At 31.9% G+C, this 21,082-nt stretch overlaps 1 protein-coding gene across 3 annotated transcripts in view; it reads left to right on the forward strand.

Annotated features, from left to right (window-relative positions):
- The window catches only part of LOC126752667 (carbonic anhydrase), a 29,414-nt gene extending 12,396 nt beyond the window's left edge, over nucleotides 1-17,018 (forward strand). For all 3 annotated transcript variants that reach the window (XM_050463632.1, XM_050463631.1, XM_050463633.1), the window contains 3 exons: nucleotides 13,583-13,741; nucleotides 15,869-16,125; nucleotides 16,196-17,018. In XM_050463632.1, coding sequence (XP_050319589.1) covers nucleotides 13,583-13,741; nucleotides 15,869-16,125; nucleotides 16,196-16,561 — 782 coding nt within the window. In that variant the 3' untranslated portion in view covers nucleotides 16,562-17,018. The remainder of the gene's footprint in view (nucleotides 1-13,582; nucleotides 13,742-15,868; nucleotides 16,126-16,195) is intronic.
- Nucleotides 17,019-21,082: the final 4,064 nt, after the last annotated feature.

Genomic DNA, 21,082 nt, shown 5'->3' on the forward strand with positions numbered 1-21,082 from the left:
TGCATGAATTGCATTCAGCCTTCAATTGAAATTAAACCGAAAATATTTACATATGAATAACGTCATAAGAAGGCGTACAGCCCCTGCACTCAAATGTACAAAATCCATATATACTTACATATGCATAAACCTATATATATGAAGAAATGCATAAAAGTGTAACCTTTTTAGTGAGTTAAAAGTGATCATCCAAAACAAAATTGAGCATTGCTTTTATGACAAAAACTCCATTGTTTTGTTCTCCTTAAGAAGCGTTTCTCTCGCATTTATAGCGTGTATACCATATTTGGATGAGGCAAACTTTGGAATATACATTTTGTACATACATACATACATACATGCATACATACATACATACATATAATTGCGTAAATAAACGATTAAGTGATTTTTTGAAGTAGGCATTCAAAACTTGTTGCGGAATTATTTCACCGATTTTCTCCGATTGCAGCTGATTACTTTCCAAATATCAAACATGAAGTTCAACGAACACGCTTCTAAAGAAATCAGCAAGCATTTTGCTTATTATGCGCATATTAAATTATCCGGTAGACGTCATAAAACCCGTTAGTTTACAGTATTCCGGAAGAATATAATAAGATAAAATGCATTTAAACCCCATTCAGTTATAGATATTAAAATACCATAAATTATCATCTTTTTTTTAATAAATTAATTGTTTCAAAATGTTTAATTCAAATTGGCAGCATGGCAGACGAAAAAAATAAGAGGCTGCACCGATAATACCCTGCACAGGTGCATTTTTTATAGCATAAAAGAAATTAATTTGTATTTTGATCAGTTAGTTTGTATGACAGCAACTTATACTCGTATGCTATAAGATACGATATCGGCGCTTTCGACAAATATGCTACTTCTTGGAGTTAAACGGGACGGGTGTAAAATTTTAAATTGATATTCGAAAAAACTGAGGGCCTCTTGGGGTATATACAGACGAATAGACATGGCTAAATCAGCCCAGCTCGTCACTACTAGGGTGTGCCATTTTGAGGCAATTTATAAGGAAAACAGAAAATTTGAAAGAGGCACATCTTAATATTAATATTAAGAGCTCATCTTTTGAGTGACTTTTTTTTACACATTTCGAAAGTTTTGAGCCTGTTTTTCAGTTGAAAAAAAAACAAAAAAGGTTGCCTCAAAATGGCACACCTTAATATGTATATATATCTACTTTACTTGTATAGGGTCTCCGACGTTTCCTTGTTGGTGTTACACACTTCGTGGCAATTTTAATATACATACCCTATACTGTTCAGGGTATATAATTAAAATTGCTTTTGCCGTTGTTTCACCGTGAGATGCTTCAGTTTGAAAGAGTCACTGAAAACCGGCTTTTTGCAAAGCAAAATTTCTTTTGTAATTTTCAGCGAAAGAACTGTACATTTCTCAAGAATGCAGTGCGAAAGAGGAAGAGAAGAGTGCACATGCAACTACTTACAAATATATTTATATACATATGTATATATAAGTACATACATATTGTATATATTTGGTCTTAATTTTTTATACGCACTTTTACTCGCCGAAATTCGCAGAAAACCGATTTCAAAGCTGCGAATATCGTTTGAGACAAAATTGCAATCAGTCAGGTTGTTGGTGCAAGCTTTTGGACTGTATGGAATTGAAAAAAGCACATTTGTTTTTATATTGATCTTACCGATATGTTTATAATACTTCTCGGCTTTCTTCCATTTTGTTTTCTGCAAACAAGTTTTCGACCGGCTGCTAATGAGTGCTGGATTTTGTAAGAAGCCATAAATGCATTAAGGTTTTTAATATTGCCTGATGAACACTATAGAATTCTGCTTATACTCGTATAGTATGTATGTATATATTTTTTGACTTTTTCAGTCGATTTTTATTCGAACGATTCTTGAAATGGAACACTCTAATAAAGATATCGGTGTTTTATTACATTTATTTATGCCAGTACATATTCCTGTATATAGGTACCTCTTAGTTTATCAACATTTTTGATTCTGTTGATTTTTTAAGTTTCTTCTCTGCCTCCACTGAAATCAAACTTTCCTTAACTTTGATTATTAAAATCCGCTTTTCAAACATACCTTATACTAAATTACTTCAAACAGATGGTACCGTTATAAGGTTCGTATCGATTTAATGAAATTAACGATTTCAAAATTCGTTTTTATTATTCAATATAATAAGTGTTGGTCGATATACAAGTATGTATAGATTGTACCCAATTTTCGATAAATCTATTATGTCGCCGAAGTCGATATATAGATTATAGCAAATTTTCGATAAATGTTTTAATGGATTTTTTACTAAAATAATAGGCTTCAGTCATGTAAGTTATGTCCATAGCTTTCGAGTGTCAACTTTCTCAATAAACCTTAGCTTTTGGTCGTCCAAAATCATTTTTGTAAGGTTTTTGATGTTTTCGTAATAACCTATTATTGACAACTATGGGGTCGTAGTCTTCAATACTCATAAAGCCTATACATAATTTAGCAAACCATTTACAATATTTGATTCGAATTGCATTTAGGCCCGATAATACTCATGAACTTACTTTTTAGTATCTAGATACTCTTCTTTATTAAAATTTTCATTGCTTCAGTTTCTCAAAATGTTATGCTATATAATTAGGGTTTTCACAAGTCTCATAAAGTTATAAGTTATAACGATTCGAAAACATAGCATTGAGAATTGTAAATGTGTAATCTCATTTTTATATGAAATCAAACAACAATTTTTTTAAACAAGTGTAAAAATTTATAATTTTACGATTTTACGAAGCTTTACGACATTTTCTATATCTTTTTTCTGGTCTTTTCAATGGACTCATACATACTTATGTAAGTATGTATACCTAAATGCATATGTAGGTAGGTACAATTGAATAATAGGATATTTATTCAATATTGAGTACTCAACGCACCCGAGTATATTAGCAGTCATCGGCATTTGCAATGGAAAAGGCAACAAAACAGCTAAGCAATTGTTTAAGAACACAAATTCTGCTTAAACAGGTGAAAATGAAAATGTATATTGATAAAATGCAAATATTACAAGCACTAAAAACAAATTTGTGGGCTATTGCTTAAAAAAGCTATTCGTAGATACATATACAAATATTTCATACAATGATTTACATTTTTGCATGTCTAAGTAAGTTCCATTGTACTCATAGCGTGTTGTTTTCCACATTCAACTATTATTTACTTTTTGTCATTGTTGCCTATATGGTGAAAATAAGTTCTCACGAAAGTAGAAAAGTAGAAAAATAATTGAACACTTCTACTTACTTCAGTACATCAGTAATTGTTTAAAATAACACTGAAAGATTGTAATTTCAAACACTTATTTAAAATGACGATTTTAAATTCACCACTCGAGACGATGTCAATATTGATACTTGTAGAATGCGTCTTTGAACTGTGGCAGCTAAATTGTCAGTTCCTTGTGTCCTTGTTAGAAAAGTTTTTAGTTGAGTCCGTAATATTGCACTGTTGCAAAGAATTTCATATTGAAACGACTTTTGATCAGCACCGTATTCATTTGCTCATTATATTGGAAACAGACTTGAACTAAGTATATGGAGCATGAATATATGGTATGTAAATAAACAATGTTAAAAACCAGAAAGGAAGTGTTGGAAAGCAAGTGCAATACCTGAATATAAAGAAAAATCTGTGGGAGTTCCGTGATTTGGCATATTTGACAGACAACTACCGATGTCTGCTAACACAAAATTATGGCAATATTTAAAAAACAATTAAATGGAATATTTTTGTAAAAATTATTCAATATATACATACATAATTGCAGACAAAATGTTTTAAAACTCAACATCGTTCAATACTTGAGTGAAAGTAAAGTGATTTGATGATTTATTACATATTGTATGTATATGTAGCTTACATTATGTCAAATGCAATGACCGCGATTGACATTTCTTTTTTAAGGCTTCATAGTGAAAACAGTTAAATTTAATTGGTCGTTGCAAAATGGCAACAAATGGCATGGCAAATTTATCGATAGGCGTCTTTTGAATAATTTTTTTCAACACAGTGGAAACGACGTCATTCACTATCATCGAATTTGACATAATGAAAACGGTAGATTAGTCTGTAAATTTATGGTCTCAATATAATAAATAGTACATATTTAAAAATATTTCGACAATTCACAAATTATAAATATATATGTATATTAAATTGGTAAATTTGTAAATTACATAACTGAATAAAGATGACAATCTGAAGACTCAGTTAAGCAAGTCTGACTGTATTACATCATGGAAAAGTAAAATAGAATGCTAATTGCTAAGTTGAGATTTAAGCCTCAAATGATAGTAGTCATAACATTAGTCAACTCTTTATTTGTCGGTGTCTATTCAATTTCCTTTGATATAACACATTTACTGCATCCATAAATACAAAATTGCATTTCGACAACTGAGCTGTATGTATGAATGAGTGTACATATGTACATATGTATGTACTTGATGCTGTAAGTGCCATACGCGCCGTTATAAATTAGTTAAGTGCACATTGTAAATAATTAGTTAGGAAGTGATGATTAATTTATAAGGTCATAACATTTCTAAGTAAATAACAGTATTTAAAATGCAACGAGCAGCTCACATACAAACATCATATTTATACTATATACATACATATGTACATATATGTAAATGTGTCTATATAGTAATCAGAAGCTTGAATTGCTAATTTTTTACGAAAAAGGTAAACTAATTTTAATTAGTCTTCAATCGAGTATATTCACTACGCTCGAAAAATGATTTCAAATCAAAAGCAATAATTTAGTTTAAATTAATCAATTGTTAGATTTGTTTAGTCAACTTTTTTGTAGTCGCACGAACTCCATTGCATCAGACAGTTTTGAAAGATCAGCTTCATATCTTGAAAAATTTGCATATATGTACATACGTATGTATGTATGTATGTATGTACATATGTATGAACATATACACTACTACAACAACAATTGTTATATAGAAACATATCTTTATCGTAGTTTCAAAAAGCACGTGCTAATAGGACGATATATTTGACTTACCTTTTGTTTATGTTTTCTACTTCTCTTGTTGTTTGTTTTGCTTTGACATCACATGATAGGGACTGCAGCACGTGATAAAATGTATAATACGTCTTACAAAGCGCACATTTCTATTACAACAACATACGCCATAAAAGTCAAGATTAAACAAAATATTTGTATACATTGTATACGTAGTTATTTAAACATTAGGGTGGTCGATAAAAAAAACTAAAATAGATTTTGTTTTATTGGGCACATATGAAGGATTAATACACTAGAGCAGAATAGCGAACTTTTTTTGGAAATTTATTTGTTTAGCGCAAAATTTCAAAAAAAAAAATATCAAATGTTTTTGTTCTTCTAAATACTATGTCATGCAAAATATGGTTGTTTACAAAATATTTTATTAATTTTATAACCTTAAATATACTCTACTAAGTTCGCCACGAAGTTTGTAACAACCAAAAGGAAACTTAAAACTAAACTAATTTTAGATAATCTTTGTTATTATACCAATATGTGCACAAGCTTTAATTCAATTGTAGTATTGCTTATGATTATTATTTTTTATATCTAAACCATAAAACTTAGTAAAAATGTTAAGCCCAAAAGAAAATATTACAACGCCCACAATATCAGATTTTTGTAAACAAACCTGACACCCTAATATTATTAAAATTATTTATACATGCCTAAATATGTACATATATATGAAGACCAAAACCTTAATACTTAAATATTCATGGTAAAGACAAGGCCGAGTTTTTCTCTTTTTTATAAAAACAATCATTTCTGCTGGAAACAAACACACCAAAGTAGTTCTAACCAGATTAGATAATTATGAGTGAGCATTGGTACGCGTTTACACTTGAAAAAATACAATTTATTACTTCTAAGACGTGAAGAAAGGCAAATGAAAGATAGATATTTGCAATTTATGTAAAGAATTATATAAGCTTGAAGTAAAATAAATTGTAATATAACAAATATATTTAAAATCGAATTAAAAAATCACCTCCTTAAGTATGTTAAGTAATGTTATTAACTGTAAATGTATCACTGTTTATTGCGCATAATTTATTTTTATTATTTTTGTTTTTGTTGTTGCACACGCGACAATTTTTCAACACTCGTACGTACAATAAATAAAAAACGTCAACTACGCACAGATGGTTGTAGACAGTAATTAAAACAAACATTTGAAGGCGTTGACATTATTGTAAATAAACTCTAATAAATATCAAACTAAGCAAGCGAACTTTTTATCTAGAAGTTTGTTCTTCAAGGTGCGCCCATAAAATAGTACATATGTATGTATGTAAACATATATTAAGACAAAAAAACACCCGGAAATTGTAATTAAATTCCCCGGGTAAGTTATTAAATATGAGCAGGATCTGTAATCCAGTTTGTTTACAGCAGCTGCTTAAGTCGGTACCTACTGAGGGGTACGTTTTGATTTTTACAACGGTTAAAAATATCGAACAAAGAGTTTGTCTTAAATTTTGTACTTCTAACCAAATTTCGTGTGCATAATCATGGCGAATGTTGGAAAAGGCTTACAGTGATTCAGTTTTATCAAAAACACAAGCCTACGAGTGGTACGAAGCCTTTAAAATGCCGGTCGATAGATCGTTGTAGACATGCCTCGTTCTGGACGGCCTTCGACCACTTCAACTGATGAAAATATTGGGTAGTCGAAAAAGTCTTTTCGTATTTCTAATCAAACTTCAACTTATTTTTTTATATTTATACTAATAAATAAATTAACAAATATGTACCATTTTGGTCAACCACTTTTTCCCGTTTTTCTGCTAGAGACATTTCTCCATCAGTGTGAATCAAAATTTCGAAATTTCCAGAACGGAAGCGAGCGAACGATTGTTGTGCTACACGAACTGATACAGCATCGTCTCCGTAAACTTCACAAATTTCATTGGTGGCTTGCGTGACATTCTTCCCTTTTTAAACAAAAATTTTCATATATAGCGAACTCATTATTTTCACTCATATTTGAGCAGCTGTAACTTTTTTTCAACTTCCCCGAATTTAATTTTTGGTTAAATGAAACTTCAAATCTCACCTTTCCAACACTATATGGTATGACACCATGTGATTGGTAGCACTGAGCACTGGAGATACACGACTGCAACGACATCTATTGACAAAATACGAAATTACTTTTTCGACTAACCAATATTAAAAAAGAGAAAGATATGGTGCTTGAATTGTCAGCTGTGGTTATGAAAAATGTTAGCCTTTAGAGGTCTGAAAAAATCTTTGACATAAGTGTATTACTTCTGTTGGGGATTACTTTGAAGGCGACAAAATAAATATTGATGAATAATTAAATGTTTTGCGACTTTTTCTTACAATTTCCGGGTACTTTTATGTCACAAAGTAGACAGTATTGCAAATTTACAAAAAAGTGCTATGTTGACTTAACATAAGTATTTATTCTCTTTTAGAAAATTTTCAAACAATTAGTTAATTCGGTCATTTAAGGCAGCGTGTTTTAAGAAATCGATGTAAAATATTTCATTTATTTATTAAGGATTAAATTTAATGCCGTTAACGACAAAAGTAGATACAATAGTCGAATTTGTGTTTTATCAAAAGAATACAAGAAATTTTAATTTTTTAATGATATTTCAGGTTACATACATACATACATGTGTATATGAAACTCTTGGTACATACAATAAAAACAGAAAATGTTAATTTGTAATTAATAACATTTAAAATTATAGAACTTGTCTGCTTAGTTTTAGTGCTAAGACAGACTTTATTGTTAAAGTGATTTTTTTGTAATATTTTAGCTGGTAGCTAGGTAGCGTCTAGAGTCTACAAGAGTTAAGGAATAAAGAGCTATTTTTTAACGAAAGTAAAAATATTTAAGCAACAGTTCCACAATTGACTTTCCACATAAAAAGTTGTCAATCATTATCGCAAATAAAATTAACGCCGATTTGCGACAGACGATCAGCTGAGCATGTGCAACTGAACAATTATTTGCGTTATGACGATAATTATTCATAAATAAACATAATTTTTGAAAGATTTCTCGTCGGTTTAAGGCTGTTTACTTATTAAAGATTCAGACGCTGACGGAAATTCGGTGACCAAAAATTCGTGGTATCTTTTATGAATAAATATATGTACATATATACATACATAGTATATACTAGTACTTATGTATGTATGTGTATTTATATCTTAAAAAGAGCAGAATCGCTTAAGGCGAGTTGAAGTTCAATGAAATGATGCGCTAAACTTATTTGCTTTACGCCAATATGCCACTTCAGATTTTCTTTAATTTATACTTATGTATTTACAAAGGCAAAAAAAAAAATATAAATACATGCATTTGCATATTTATATTTTCCCCGTTTTCAAAGCTTTTAAATATAATACATACATACATACAATATATATTTTATCATAAACGATTTGTCATGAAAGCAGACTTGTTATGTGTTAATTATATGGGAAACTTTAAGTGCCTTTAAAATTCAAATTTAAAAAAGCCTCTTAAAGTTAAGCATTGCATTGTAGGAATATTTTTTGCTCTGTATATATGTATGTAAGTATGTACATAGGTTTATTTTAATCTATAAATTCTATATTAGTTTTTTCGCTCACCTTAGTATATGTACTTGCCTATAAGATATGTATTTCAATCAGAAAATTTAAAGAAACTTCCTACACTTTCAATAAACCAGAGCTTAATTTTTCTTTGTAAAACATTTGAATAAAATTAATTAATTCGACTTTGCGAAATTTCAAATGTAATACGCAGATTTAAGCTAACTAAGTTATACACATACATACATATATAATTTTTTTAGTTTAAAGTGCATAAAATATTGAAAAAATAAAAAAGTTTCCAGATGTAGTCTACATGGATAGAGAAGGTCTGTACAGTATACATAAGTATGTAGTATGTATTTGGACCGTTTCGAATTAATCTATGGAGAATAAATCTTTAAACTTTGATTACTGGCTTTTGGCACACATTTTTTGTAACTTAGTTATATACATACACACTATATAGTATGAGTAATATAATATATACATATATACATCTTGAAACTCTCACACCAAAGAAGGTCTCGCATGCAAAGTTAAAAGTTTTATTCTACCTCAATGACGTAGTTTCCAACGACTCTGATTGGTCGATGCAACTTTAACAGAGCAATAACAAAAACGTAAAAAGTAGTTGCCACATCAAGCGTTTAAAGAAAATTAGCAGCATAATAAATAAGAAATAAATAAACTTAGTAAATTTAGCATCACACGACGCTATGATGAAATTAAATTCATAAAAAACAACAAAGAAAATATGCGAAATTTTTAAAAATAATAGCTAATTGCCCAATCTAAATACGTCACAACCGGGTGAATGGATTAACCCTTACGTAAATGTTTGCTTTGAACGAAGTTCGCGGTTCCCTTCACAAATGACAAATTTTCTATACAAAAGCCTGATTCTAATCGCTCAGTTTGTATGCCAGCTATATGATATATAAAGTGATCCAATTTTTTCGCAGATTATAACGTTGCTTTCTGTAGTAATACATATGAAATTACGTGAAGATATCTTTCCGAACGGAAAAGTTTTCCTTACAAGCACTTTATCTTGATCGATTTCGACAAAAGAGAAGCTTTTTGAGGAGGAACGGAAATTTCAGATCGATATCTCAAACACTGAGGGACTAGTTCTATACAGACGGTCAGACAGACGGTCATAGCTAAATCGACTAAGCTCGTCATATTGATCATATGTATATGTACATACAAGTATGAATACAGAAACTTCGTGGCAAATATTAATATACCTTATTCAGGGTATAAAAAGGGTTGGACATTTCATTATAATTTTTGTAAATAATCTTTGACAGGTTTATTTTTGAAAGCATACAGTTTTTAAATCAACGAAGGACCAAATACCAAGTAACATTAAATATTAAGCATTTTATAATACATTTCAAGTTTAACTCTAAAATTCTGTTAGATACATATAAGGATAACGAGACCGTTTGGCGTGTATTGAATTGGACAACTATATATTGGGTCGTTAACTAATTAATTTCGTTTCTTAATGTAATTTAAAAACGATTTTTTTATTGTGAAAAACATTTAATGAAATTATGCAGTGGCGTAGCTACAACTTCGGGCGCCCGGGGCCAAGGATGTTCTGCCGCCCCCCTGTATCTACCTACCTACAAGTTTCATGAGGTGGTTCGAGCAAAAGTGAATTTTTACAAAATATCTTCGATTGGAGTTTTTAAATATCATTTTTGAAAATTTGGAGAAATAAAAGTATTTGTTACATTCAAAGCATGGGGTAACTGAGAGAGTGACACGTCGCTAGACAAAGCTAGAAAAGTGCATCTTTAAATTCTATCACTATTTTTAAGAAAGATGTAAGCCAAAAGATATAAGACAAATTCAAAGACTGAAGAGTATTCGAGTAAAAATTAATATTTTTCATTGTTATTCAGATTATTTCATTGTGAGTGTACAACTCTTTATCTTTTATAATAAATTTTGTAAAAAAATTTGTTGAAGTTTTTTTCTGAATATTAAAAAACAGCGAAGATCGTTTTGCCGCCCCCAAAGACGTTGCGCCCGGGGCGACGGCCCCCTTCGCCCCACCCTAGCTACGCCACTGAAATTATGGTACATATGTATTGCATTTTGATCCAACATCTTTTACCACTTTTCCGGCAAGAATAAATGCTTGCTTGAGGTCACCCATTACTCTGGTAGACTACACCTTTTCTATTGATCAATTCTGGCCTCTTCTGTTTATGTGCAATACTCAATTCTTTCAGCTGATACACAATACACTTCAAAACTAATTGTGGTATTGTCGGACAGAAGCTTAAAATAAACGTCCCCTTCGAAATCCCACGAAACAGAAAACATAACCTTTTGGGACTATCGGCCCTCGAATTGCTTTTCGCTGGTTTAATCTTTTTAGTCCATGATCTCTTGCGCTTTACATTATTGCACAGTCCACTTGCCGTCGTTGTCAGTAACAATGCGCTTAAATGAAGTTTGAAAAGCAAATCAAGTCGATAATGCGACGATGTAAATTTCATTCTGTAAAAACATGAGGAACTCATGTATAAAGCTTCGAAATTAATCCTAAACGTTTCACGAACGCGTTCTTTTAGCAATCTCTTGAGTTGTTATTCGACGATTTGCATCGACCGACGACTGCATTTTATCAACATCGGCTTCAAGAGTGCTTCCAGAACGTGGTGCACCCTCGTGATCGAAATTGCCGGAACGCAGTTTTCCGAACCAATTTTGGCAATTGCGTTCAGTCAGCATATCTTCTCCGTACAGAAGTTCGCCTTGCTTGAACTGCATTTGTATTATTTGATAGTAAAATAGTATAACATGCCGAAAATGCTGTTTTCGATCTTCCATCTTCGATAGGACAAAAAAAAAATGTTTTAAAAAACGTTAAAAATTTTTTTACAAACAAGTCTTACTCTATAAGCTGTTTAATTATATAACAGTAAAGCGCTTAAGTGTGAAATTGGTTGTGAAAAAATTCCTTAAAATCAGCTGTTGTCATCGAATGAAATTACTAATTAAATGGCCCAATATGTATATTTTCATTTTATTATATCATAAATAAAGAGCATAACAAAATTAAAGAAATTAATTTTTAACTTAAAAGAAACTAAATTTTTTTTATATTAAATTGTATTTAATTGTGGCTATCAGGGCTGCTAGTGAATATACATACATACATACATATGATGTATTACTTAGGGTCGTTTTTTCAATGACAGGTTAGCAGCCATCTGTCAGTTGAGTTGTCGTTAACTTAACCAAACCTTCTTCTTTCGGCAAAGAAGACAATGTCCTTTGGAGACAACGGCTAGTAGTATCAGACTCCTAACACAAATACGTATTAAAATCCTTTATAGAAAACGTCTAATAGTTGCTGACTACTTATACAAATATTAATTTTTTCTAGAGCAATTTAGAAAAATACCAAAAAACTTATTTTAACAGCGTAAAACTATTTTTCAAAAATTCATACCAACATATATTTTATTCCTAACATTTTATGGACAAAAAGAATACGTAAGACATGCTAAAAAGATGTGTATATGATAAAACATATTTACTTATCATTGCCAATATTAACAAATGCATATAATGGTACAAATTATTTGCGTCATTACAATTATCATTTTATATTATTATATTTATTGCAGTTGATATACTTACCTTTGCATGCAATATTTGTATAACATTATTCCAAGAAAGTTTGGTGTAATAAATTCGTTTAGGCAGGTCACAAGTAAGACATTTGCCAACCAATAAATTACTCATCTAATAAAAATTAACACATCACATGATTTATTTGCGTCATGTGATCGGCGCACGGTATAACTGGAAATTATATGCATTCTGTCATAAATTATGATAATTCTTAGCAGATGATGTTATTTATGAGTGTGAACTCGCCCTAATTGTTTGATAGTTGCAAATTTGATTATTTTGTTTTAGTTGTTGTTCTTGACAGTAAATAGGACGTGGGGTTTTTCATATGAACATACAATTTTTTCTCATTGGAACATTTTACTTGGACGTCTCGTGACATAGAGTACATACATATGTATGTACTGTTAGCAATCTCACAATGTTTTTGAGATAACTTCTTGGAAACTCTTTTTATTCATTTTGTTTAAATTAGAAATAATACACTGAGAATTTTTACATGATATTGAATAAATATATTTAAGAACATAATTTAAACGGCGCACTTTTATTGATTTTTCCATATATTTTATAAAATCTAAAATTTTAAATAGATATCTCAAATAGTTTTTTTATTTACAGCCTTCTGACATGCAATTCTATCAGGTTATTTTTAAATGCGTTTTTATCAAAATTGAATTTATAAATTTTGCTTAAGTATTAATAGTCGGGGACAAATGATCCGATTATGGTATTTGGCATAATAAAAACGACCCAAATTTTATAGCGAATTTCAACACAGATAAAATAGAGATAATCTCTCGAATGGTGTTTTGGTCAAAATACATACCAGTTTGCCGTCATGATGCTGTTATTGCTTTCATTTTTTAACGTCATAGCCTTATTCAGATAATTGTAGAGATCGGGAGGCAGCTCTTGAATGGTGGCACAGATTAACTTTGTGTGTTCGTTTAACTTTTTTTATTTACTACACTTTAGTTGTTGACTCTACGTCTCTTGAATAAATATTTATATGTTCTTACTATAATAAATGTGACTGTTTACTGAAGATTGAAGTATCTGAGACAAACAAAAAGACACCTAGTGAGTTGTTTAGAATTAGGATTGAGAGTATTTGTATTTGATGTGCCTTAATTAGAATTATAAAATTTCTTTTATTTTTATATTTATTATATATTTTTTTATAAATTTAAGGTATTACTTCAATTCCCAATATATTTTATATATGTATGTGTGTAAATATTTACTAATTTGTTTATTGTATTTAATTTACTTACAGGTCCTGCTCATTGGGCTAAAGAATTCCCGCAGGCTTCGGGACACAGGCAATCGCCAGTCGACATCACTCCTTCGTCAGCAAAGAAGGGTAGTGAATTAAATGTCGCACCACTTAAATGGAGCTATGTTCCTGAACATACAGTTAGTCTTACAAATCCAGGTAATTAATAGACGTACTCGATTCACTAGTTCCCTGTTATTTTAGTGTTGCTTTCTTAGCGAAAAATGTACTTATAAACGAGGGCACAAATACAATTAAATTCATTTAAAGAGCATATATGAAACCCTTCTTACTATGCAATGTTTATTTCATTATGGCAAAATATGTGTGTATTTTTATGATAGTCGTTTGTTCGTTTCGCCACTCTCTAAAATGTGAGGAATCGAATTCAGCTAATATAACCGTATAGTCTAAATTTGTAGCCTATCACAGATATGTACTTCACTTGTAATTAAATTGATTTGATTAAAATAAGATACCGGATCCGTATTATACATAATTGCTCGTACACGTACTTGATTTATTCCCTTATTGTACTTTAAATACATATGTACATACATATGTACATATATATACCTTAAAATACCACGGTATTACTCAAAGGAACAATTTCATAAAATTTTTTGTATACTTGATTTCCATCTAAATTATCTCGGTATGTGGACTTTAAATTCATGAATCCGCAATTATTAGCACCCACTCACATACACCACTCCTAGGTTTGCTTGTCAATCCATACTTTAACAACAAAGCGATGAAAGTAAAGGATATGTCAGAATGGACTTTTTGCTCGTTAATAAAAATGGCGACTGTAGTTTTGAAAGGAATAAAAAGTTGAGAGTTGCCCAACATTTGACTTCGTTTTATTGCGTTTCACTTCATACTCCAATAAAAACATCGAACTTTTTTGTCAAAGCAAATATCTGAAGCAACACGAAGCAAAAGTTCAGTATGTATCAGCCATTAGAGTTTCATCGTAACGACTTTGTGTTCGCGCCTAAGTGTAGGCAACATTTGCTTTTCAGTCGTTATTAGTCGTGTGTGGAAGGTATTATGGAATCTGTTTAAAGGAAGAGGAAAATAAATGAAAAGCTTAATAATTTGAGGAAACTTTTGTGAATCCGCTTCCGTTTTTTTAAATAATAAGTTTGAATTTGTCTTGCTTTTCTCCTTGTTTTAATAATTTTTAAAATTTGACTATAAATAAAATGCATTAAAATTAATCTTTAATAAATAAATTAAGTTTTTTAATGGAAGGTTTACTGTATAACTTTTAATGAGAAAGAAAAGAATCTAGATGCCCGAATTTCGAGCGGTTTTTGGGCAATTGAAAATAAAACATTTGATATTTTTACTAACCATTTTTTAATCTTTTGTTTATTAATATTTGAAGAGTACACAAAATTAATTAAAAAACAAAATTTATTGAGTTATGCGCGCTTAAAGTAGAGGGGGAAACAAGCCATCCTCATGTCCATGTTTACCACCTTTGTGGTCATCTGAAAAAATAAAGCAATGATAGAATGTACTATGTACATACATACATATGTACATAAAATGGCAGCTACTCAAAAATAAAGGTTGATTTTTCACTATTTTTTTTAACTTTGTCGAATTTTTTAATATTACAAATTTTAATTTTTAATTTTTTGTTGCTTCATAGGAAGAATGATCGAGAAATATTTAAATAATATTCATCAAAACAAGTAGTTTCGAGAAAAATCGAATGGCTCAAAAATCGCCATAACTTCGGAAATAATTTGAAGTTTCAAAAATCCTTTTAAGCAGATATTTTTGAATATCTAAACTATCAAATTATGAAAAAACAATCGAAGTTTCTAAACTAGAATACCTCCTTTAAACGTTTTAAACATGTTGTAAAGTTAGAAGAAGAGAATAGTTACACTTTGAAAAAACTTTGCAGACTTTTGAGGAGAAAAATAATACACTTTTATCATCTCTGTTGCGCTAAGCGTTAAATTTTAGTTTTGTATTTTAATTAATCACGCATTTGTAGCAGTCCTGTCACTCCAAGCCGATCACTTCGTCTTTTGTTACAAACAACCGTTAGATAGAGAAAACCATATACATATGAGAGTAGAAAAATACACAAAAAGCAAATATTTCAGTTTTTTTTCAATTACGGATATTCTTTTTATGGTTTACAAAATTTTTAATAATTAGTTGAATTCAAAATTGCTACAAAAATAATTATTATAATAACTGTTAATATTGTAAAAAAAAACAACAATTCATAATTATATAAATTTCTTTGTTTTCTCAAAGGTTACTGCTGGAGAGTCGATGTTAAGGGTCAGGATTCCCTGCTCACTGGTGGACCATTGGGCACAGATCTCTATAAATTAGAGCAATTCCACAGCCACTGGGGTTGTACCGATGACAAGGGTTCGGAGCACACCGTTGACGGAGTCTCTTACGCCGGTGAATTGCATCTTGTGCACTGGAACACCACCAAATATGAGTCATTCGCCAAGGCTGCTAGCGCACCTGATGGCTTAGCTGTGTTGGGCGTCTTCTTCGAGGTATTTATATCAATGATGCAGTTTGCCTTCACAATCTTATTATATTTTATACTTTCTACATTTACTTCAGGCCAGCGACAATGCTCATCCGGAATTGGAGAAGATCACTAACCTCTTGCCTTTCGTTGTACACAAGGGTGATCGCGTCACTCTACCCGACGCCTGTGATCCTGGCAAGCTGTTGCCCACCACCACCTCTTATTGGACCTACGAGGGCTCACTCACCACTCCACCATGCTCCGAATCGGTGATTTGGATTGTTTTCAAAACACCCATTGAAGTGTCGCGCGATCAATTGGATGCTATGCGCAATCTCAATTGTTACGATGTCAAGGACGAGTGTCCATGCAATGAATTGAACGGCAAAGTCATTAACAATTTCCGTCCACCATTGCCTTTAGGTAATCGTGTATTGCGCGAGATCAGTGGACATTAAACCCACACATACCTACAAACAAATCACATTCAAAATTTGAAATGAAAATTAAAAAACAAAATTGAAACGCTTTAGTGGGTGCCTTATCACGCTTACATACCCGTACATACATATGTTTAGTAGTATTGTACTTTTTGTTGTTATATAATTAATTCAGCAATATGGAATTGTTGCTAATAAGTAATTTAGTAATTTTTTTAGATTTGAAATCTTAAATTTCAAAATAAAAATGTAAATGTATTTAAAACTGAAATTGTTTGTATGTACATAAATGTATAGTTACATGTGATATATACCCGCTTACTATCTACATAATTAGTTAATACGTATGCTAATAATCATATTATATATTATGTACGTATATTTGCACATGGCATATCCATTGCTGTTGTTGTTAATGCATTGTATGACAAGTATTTAAATAAAACATTATTTCATTGTTGCAATTATTCAAAAAGGAGTGTGATCAAATTTGACCCGGACAGAAGAAACTAAACTTTCACGTATTTTAATATACTTGTAACTCTTTATTAACACCTTCAATATACGCGCCAGTGTAGCATAAACCCTTGCCGGAAAGATATACAGTGCCTTCAGCGAATTTTTGTGTTTTCGGTGTCGGATCATTCTCGTCAACAGAAATGGTGTGTCTGATGAATGTAGCGTTCTTAGCTACGTTGTCAAGCATTCTTTTTGCGACCTCTACTCGACGACAAAAGATTCGAGTATTTTGATACTACTCTAGCAATGACACGTTTCATACCAAAAACATTAACCAAAATGTGTGTAGTCTCTCATGTCAGCACTACGATATTCAAGTACTGTTTCTTTAACTTTAACGATGTTATTGTCATTGTGGTAGATGGACGTAACGCATGTGACAATTTTTCGATGGCGACCTTAAATTAATGCTTTATGTCACTCATATACTTGTGTTCGTGGTAGAGTAGACTTCCCAAAACACTTTTGCGATATTTTCATTTTCAAAAATTTGGAAAGACAAATTGTGGTGCGAGTTAAGGTACTAGTTACTACTACTTACAGGTTAGATCACCGAAAAAACAGCACTTAGGCGGATTAAATCTGGGTGGAATTCGGTACCGTAAGAGTGGTTGAACTGATTAACTTGGAAATAGCGAACGCCGCATTAAAGTGTTACCATCGAGACACTTACTTCGCTTGTGCGGAGTTTAAACAAAGGTATTAGAGACTGTTTGACTCCTCGAACACTTAAAACTATTTTCGAATAGAAATTGGATTGCTATATAAGGGTTAAATTTATAAAGTTACAAGTCGTTTTAAAACACAACTACATTAAAGTTATCCGGAGATCGGGCAATATGAACTCTTCATCCGTTGAACATCGGGATCGGGAGTATTTGAGATTTGAATAATGAGTTAATTGACAAATATAGAGTTGATAAAGGCTACTAATGAACTCTCCATTTTAATATGTTGGACGTTTTATCATTATATACCTCTGTATATTGTTACATTTCCAGCTTTAAATGGATGCTTATACGTAGATGGATTATGTTCAAAGGACATCAAGAAGCCACTAACTATTGCCTTTTACACTGAGTACAGGTTTCAAGAGTGAATTTCCTTCTGCAGTATTCAATACGATCAGATCATAGGCCAAACTGAAACGACTTAATACCGACAATCGGAACTACACGAAATTTGAAGCTATCGACTTTAGTCCGGCTTTTTCAATATTTCCGAGATAAAACCCACTCTCGCGTTATGTGCGATCAGGTTGCGCTTGTAGGAATTAGAAAAATAGGTTTTTGTAATTACTTGAGTATGCTTATTTTACAATTTTTCATCGTTAAAGGCGAAAACGCAAGCCAAGTCACTAAAAATGTAATAGTATTTATGGTCCTGATATTATATTAGCGAATCAAACCCGATTTTGGTTTCGTCCATTCCGTTCCGGCATCCACGACCCCATGGACCGAATTTCTATCACATAATCGCTGCTGAATCGCTTCTTAATCGATATGCTTCTGAAGCGGATAGTTACTGATGATTAAAAATTGGTCACGTAAGATAACGGCAACCAATATGGTCATCGTCGAATCGCGGCGACCCAGCGCAAATTTTGGCCAAGCCAGAATTTATGATCAGGAAGGTTTTGCAATGTGTTTTGTAAGATTGGCAGGGATTCATCTACTATTATCTGTGCCCCTACAGCCAAAGTCTTAATGGGAACCAACACGTCTGAAGAAAGCAATCGCCCATAAGCTGCAGGATTGTGTGTTTCAACAAGACCATGCCAGGCCATACACATAGGTAGTGACTCACCAGAAACTCCGGGAGCTTTGTTGGAAGGCTTTTAGGCATCCTTTTTATGGCCTATCTATCTACATATGTATGTATGTATGTCGAATGCTTTTGATGGTGAATAACTTGCCTCAAACGAAGCATGTGAAAAGCAACTGTATAGGTTTTTCTTTATAGAAGGTGCGTTCCAAAGTAAACAGGACTTAAAAAAAAACAGAACACATGTTTTTTCGGCAAAATCAATTTATTGTATTCAAAATAGTCTCCTTCTGCTTCAATACAGCTTTTTGCACGGTCCAAAAGCATGTCGAACGAGTGTTTTAGCTCGTTGGCCGGTATGGCCGCCAGTATGCCGGTACAAGCCTTTTGAATGGCTTCTACGTTTGCATAACGCTTTCCTTTCATGGGCAAATGCATTTTTCCGAAAAGGAAGAAGTCGCACGGTGCCATATCAGGTGAATACGGGGAGTGGTTAATGGTTAAAATGTGATTTTTGGTCAAATAATCGTCCTTCAAATGTTGGATTCTGAGCAATTTTTGGTCCTCAGTCAATTTGTGCGGAACAAACCGTGCACACACCTTTCGTAAGCCCAAATGTTCGCTCAAAATGCGATAAATCGATGTTTTGGAGATGTTCAATTCCATTTCCAATTTCAATGATTTCGGCTGATTTTTGATGAATTCACGCACAGTTTCGATGGAATTTCCGGTGATCACGGGTTTTGATTGGCCCACATGTTTATCGCCATTTATGTCCTCATGATCACTTTGAAAACGTTGAAACCACTCGTGCACTCTGTTACGGGATGGGCAATCATCGCCATAAACTTGTTTCATCAATTGAAACGTTTCGGTAAAAGTTTTACGAATTTTAAAACAAAATTTAATGTTGGCTCTTTGTTCGAAGCTCATTTTCGCACCGATAACACAAACATACTGACACTTAAAAAGCAATAACTTCACTTCCAATAGATGAAATGTCATGAAATTCTCACTGGACAATCGATAAAGACAGCAGATTCTAACGCAGCACTCGACATATAGATGGCGCCACCTGGGGGCGCTAGATTCAAAAAGTCCTATTTACTTTGGAACACACCTTGTATTAACTGTGCTAAATAAACCCTTCAATTATCGAAACACCATCCATTCTGAGGCAATATCAGAAATATACGCTGCGGTTAGGGATTGCACATAACTTAACCGAATCGAATTTGAATTTAAATCCACCCAAGGTGTGTCACATCGTCTATCTGTTGGTACCTAAAAATGGTTAGATGAGTGTTGTTCCTCATATGAACACCAAAGACGATGAAGTTAGTGCAAGTAAAAGAGAGGATATTACGGATGAAAACAAAAAAAAAACTATCATTTTCGATGATCATAAAATAATGTTGTGCGATATACATAGTGACAAGAAAGTATCCGGAAATTATAAAGTAGACCTACAGGTAGTTGACATAAAAATATATCGTACGTGAATATTTGGATATGCGAAAGCTCTGGCCAAAGGCCGCTTACACGGAACTGATTCACAGTATTACAAATTAATGAAAACATGCCTCCAATAGTTTTCGCATCCTTTGTATTCTACAAATCCAGAGACTTCTAAGGCAAACAGGACCAGCCCATCCATATAGGCAAGTTAGGCAACTTCCTTGGGCGCCAAAATTTGAGGACTGCATTTTGGCAAATTTTCCTTACCTTTTTTATTTACTTCTGTATTTATTTTCTTTCAATAAAAAATAAAATAATTTACAAAATTACTTAATTTATTTTATAAAAGTCTTTGTTTCATATTGTTGGATTCTCATACAAATTATAAACAACATTGGGAATATTATTAATTTTTTAATAGTAGCACCTAGTAGGGTATGTTGTATGGTGGACATTGCTATGAGTTGGTTGCGAGTATATTGTACTTATGTACTTGTATATATGTATGTATGTATGGTATTTTCGATCAGAAATGGCAACAATTCACTTCAGAAAACAAAAAAGATTGTTATGAAGGCGAAGATGAGCCAATTCGCGATTTATTAAAATTTAAAAATTTACTTCTATTTTGGTATTATTGCTACTGCATTGTCTTCAATTGATGGAAGATATGTTCCGTTGAAACAAGTTGCTAAAACTTTTGAATTTTTATTTAATATTGATCAGCTGCAAAGTTTTACATCACGGATATAAAAGCAACAGATTTATGCAACGAAGTTCAAGCTATTGAAACTTATC

The sequence above is a fragment of the Bactrocera neohumeralis genome, chromosome 3 (genome assembly GCF_024586455.1).
Source record: "Bactrocera neohumeralis isolate Rockhampton chromosome 3, APGP_CSIRO_Bneo_wtdbg2-racon-allhic-juicebox.fasta_v2, whole genome shotgun sequence".
NCBI classification, from domain to species: Eukaryota; Metazoa; Arthropoda; class Insecta; order Diptera; family Tephritidae; genus Bactrocera; species Bactrocera neohumeralis.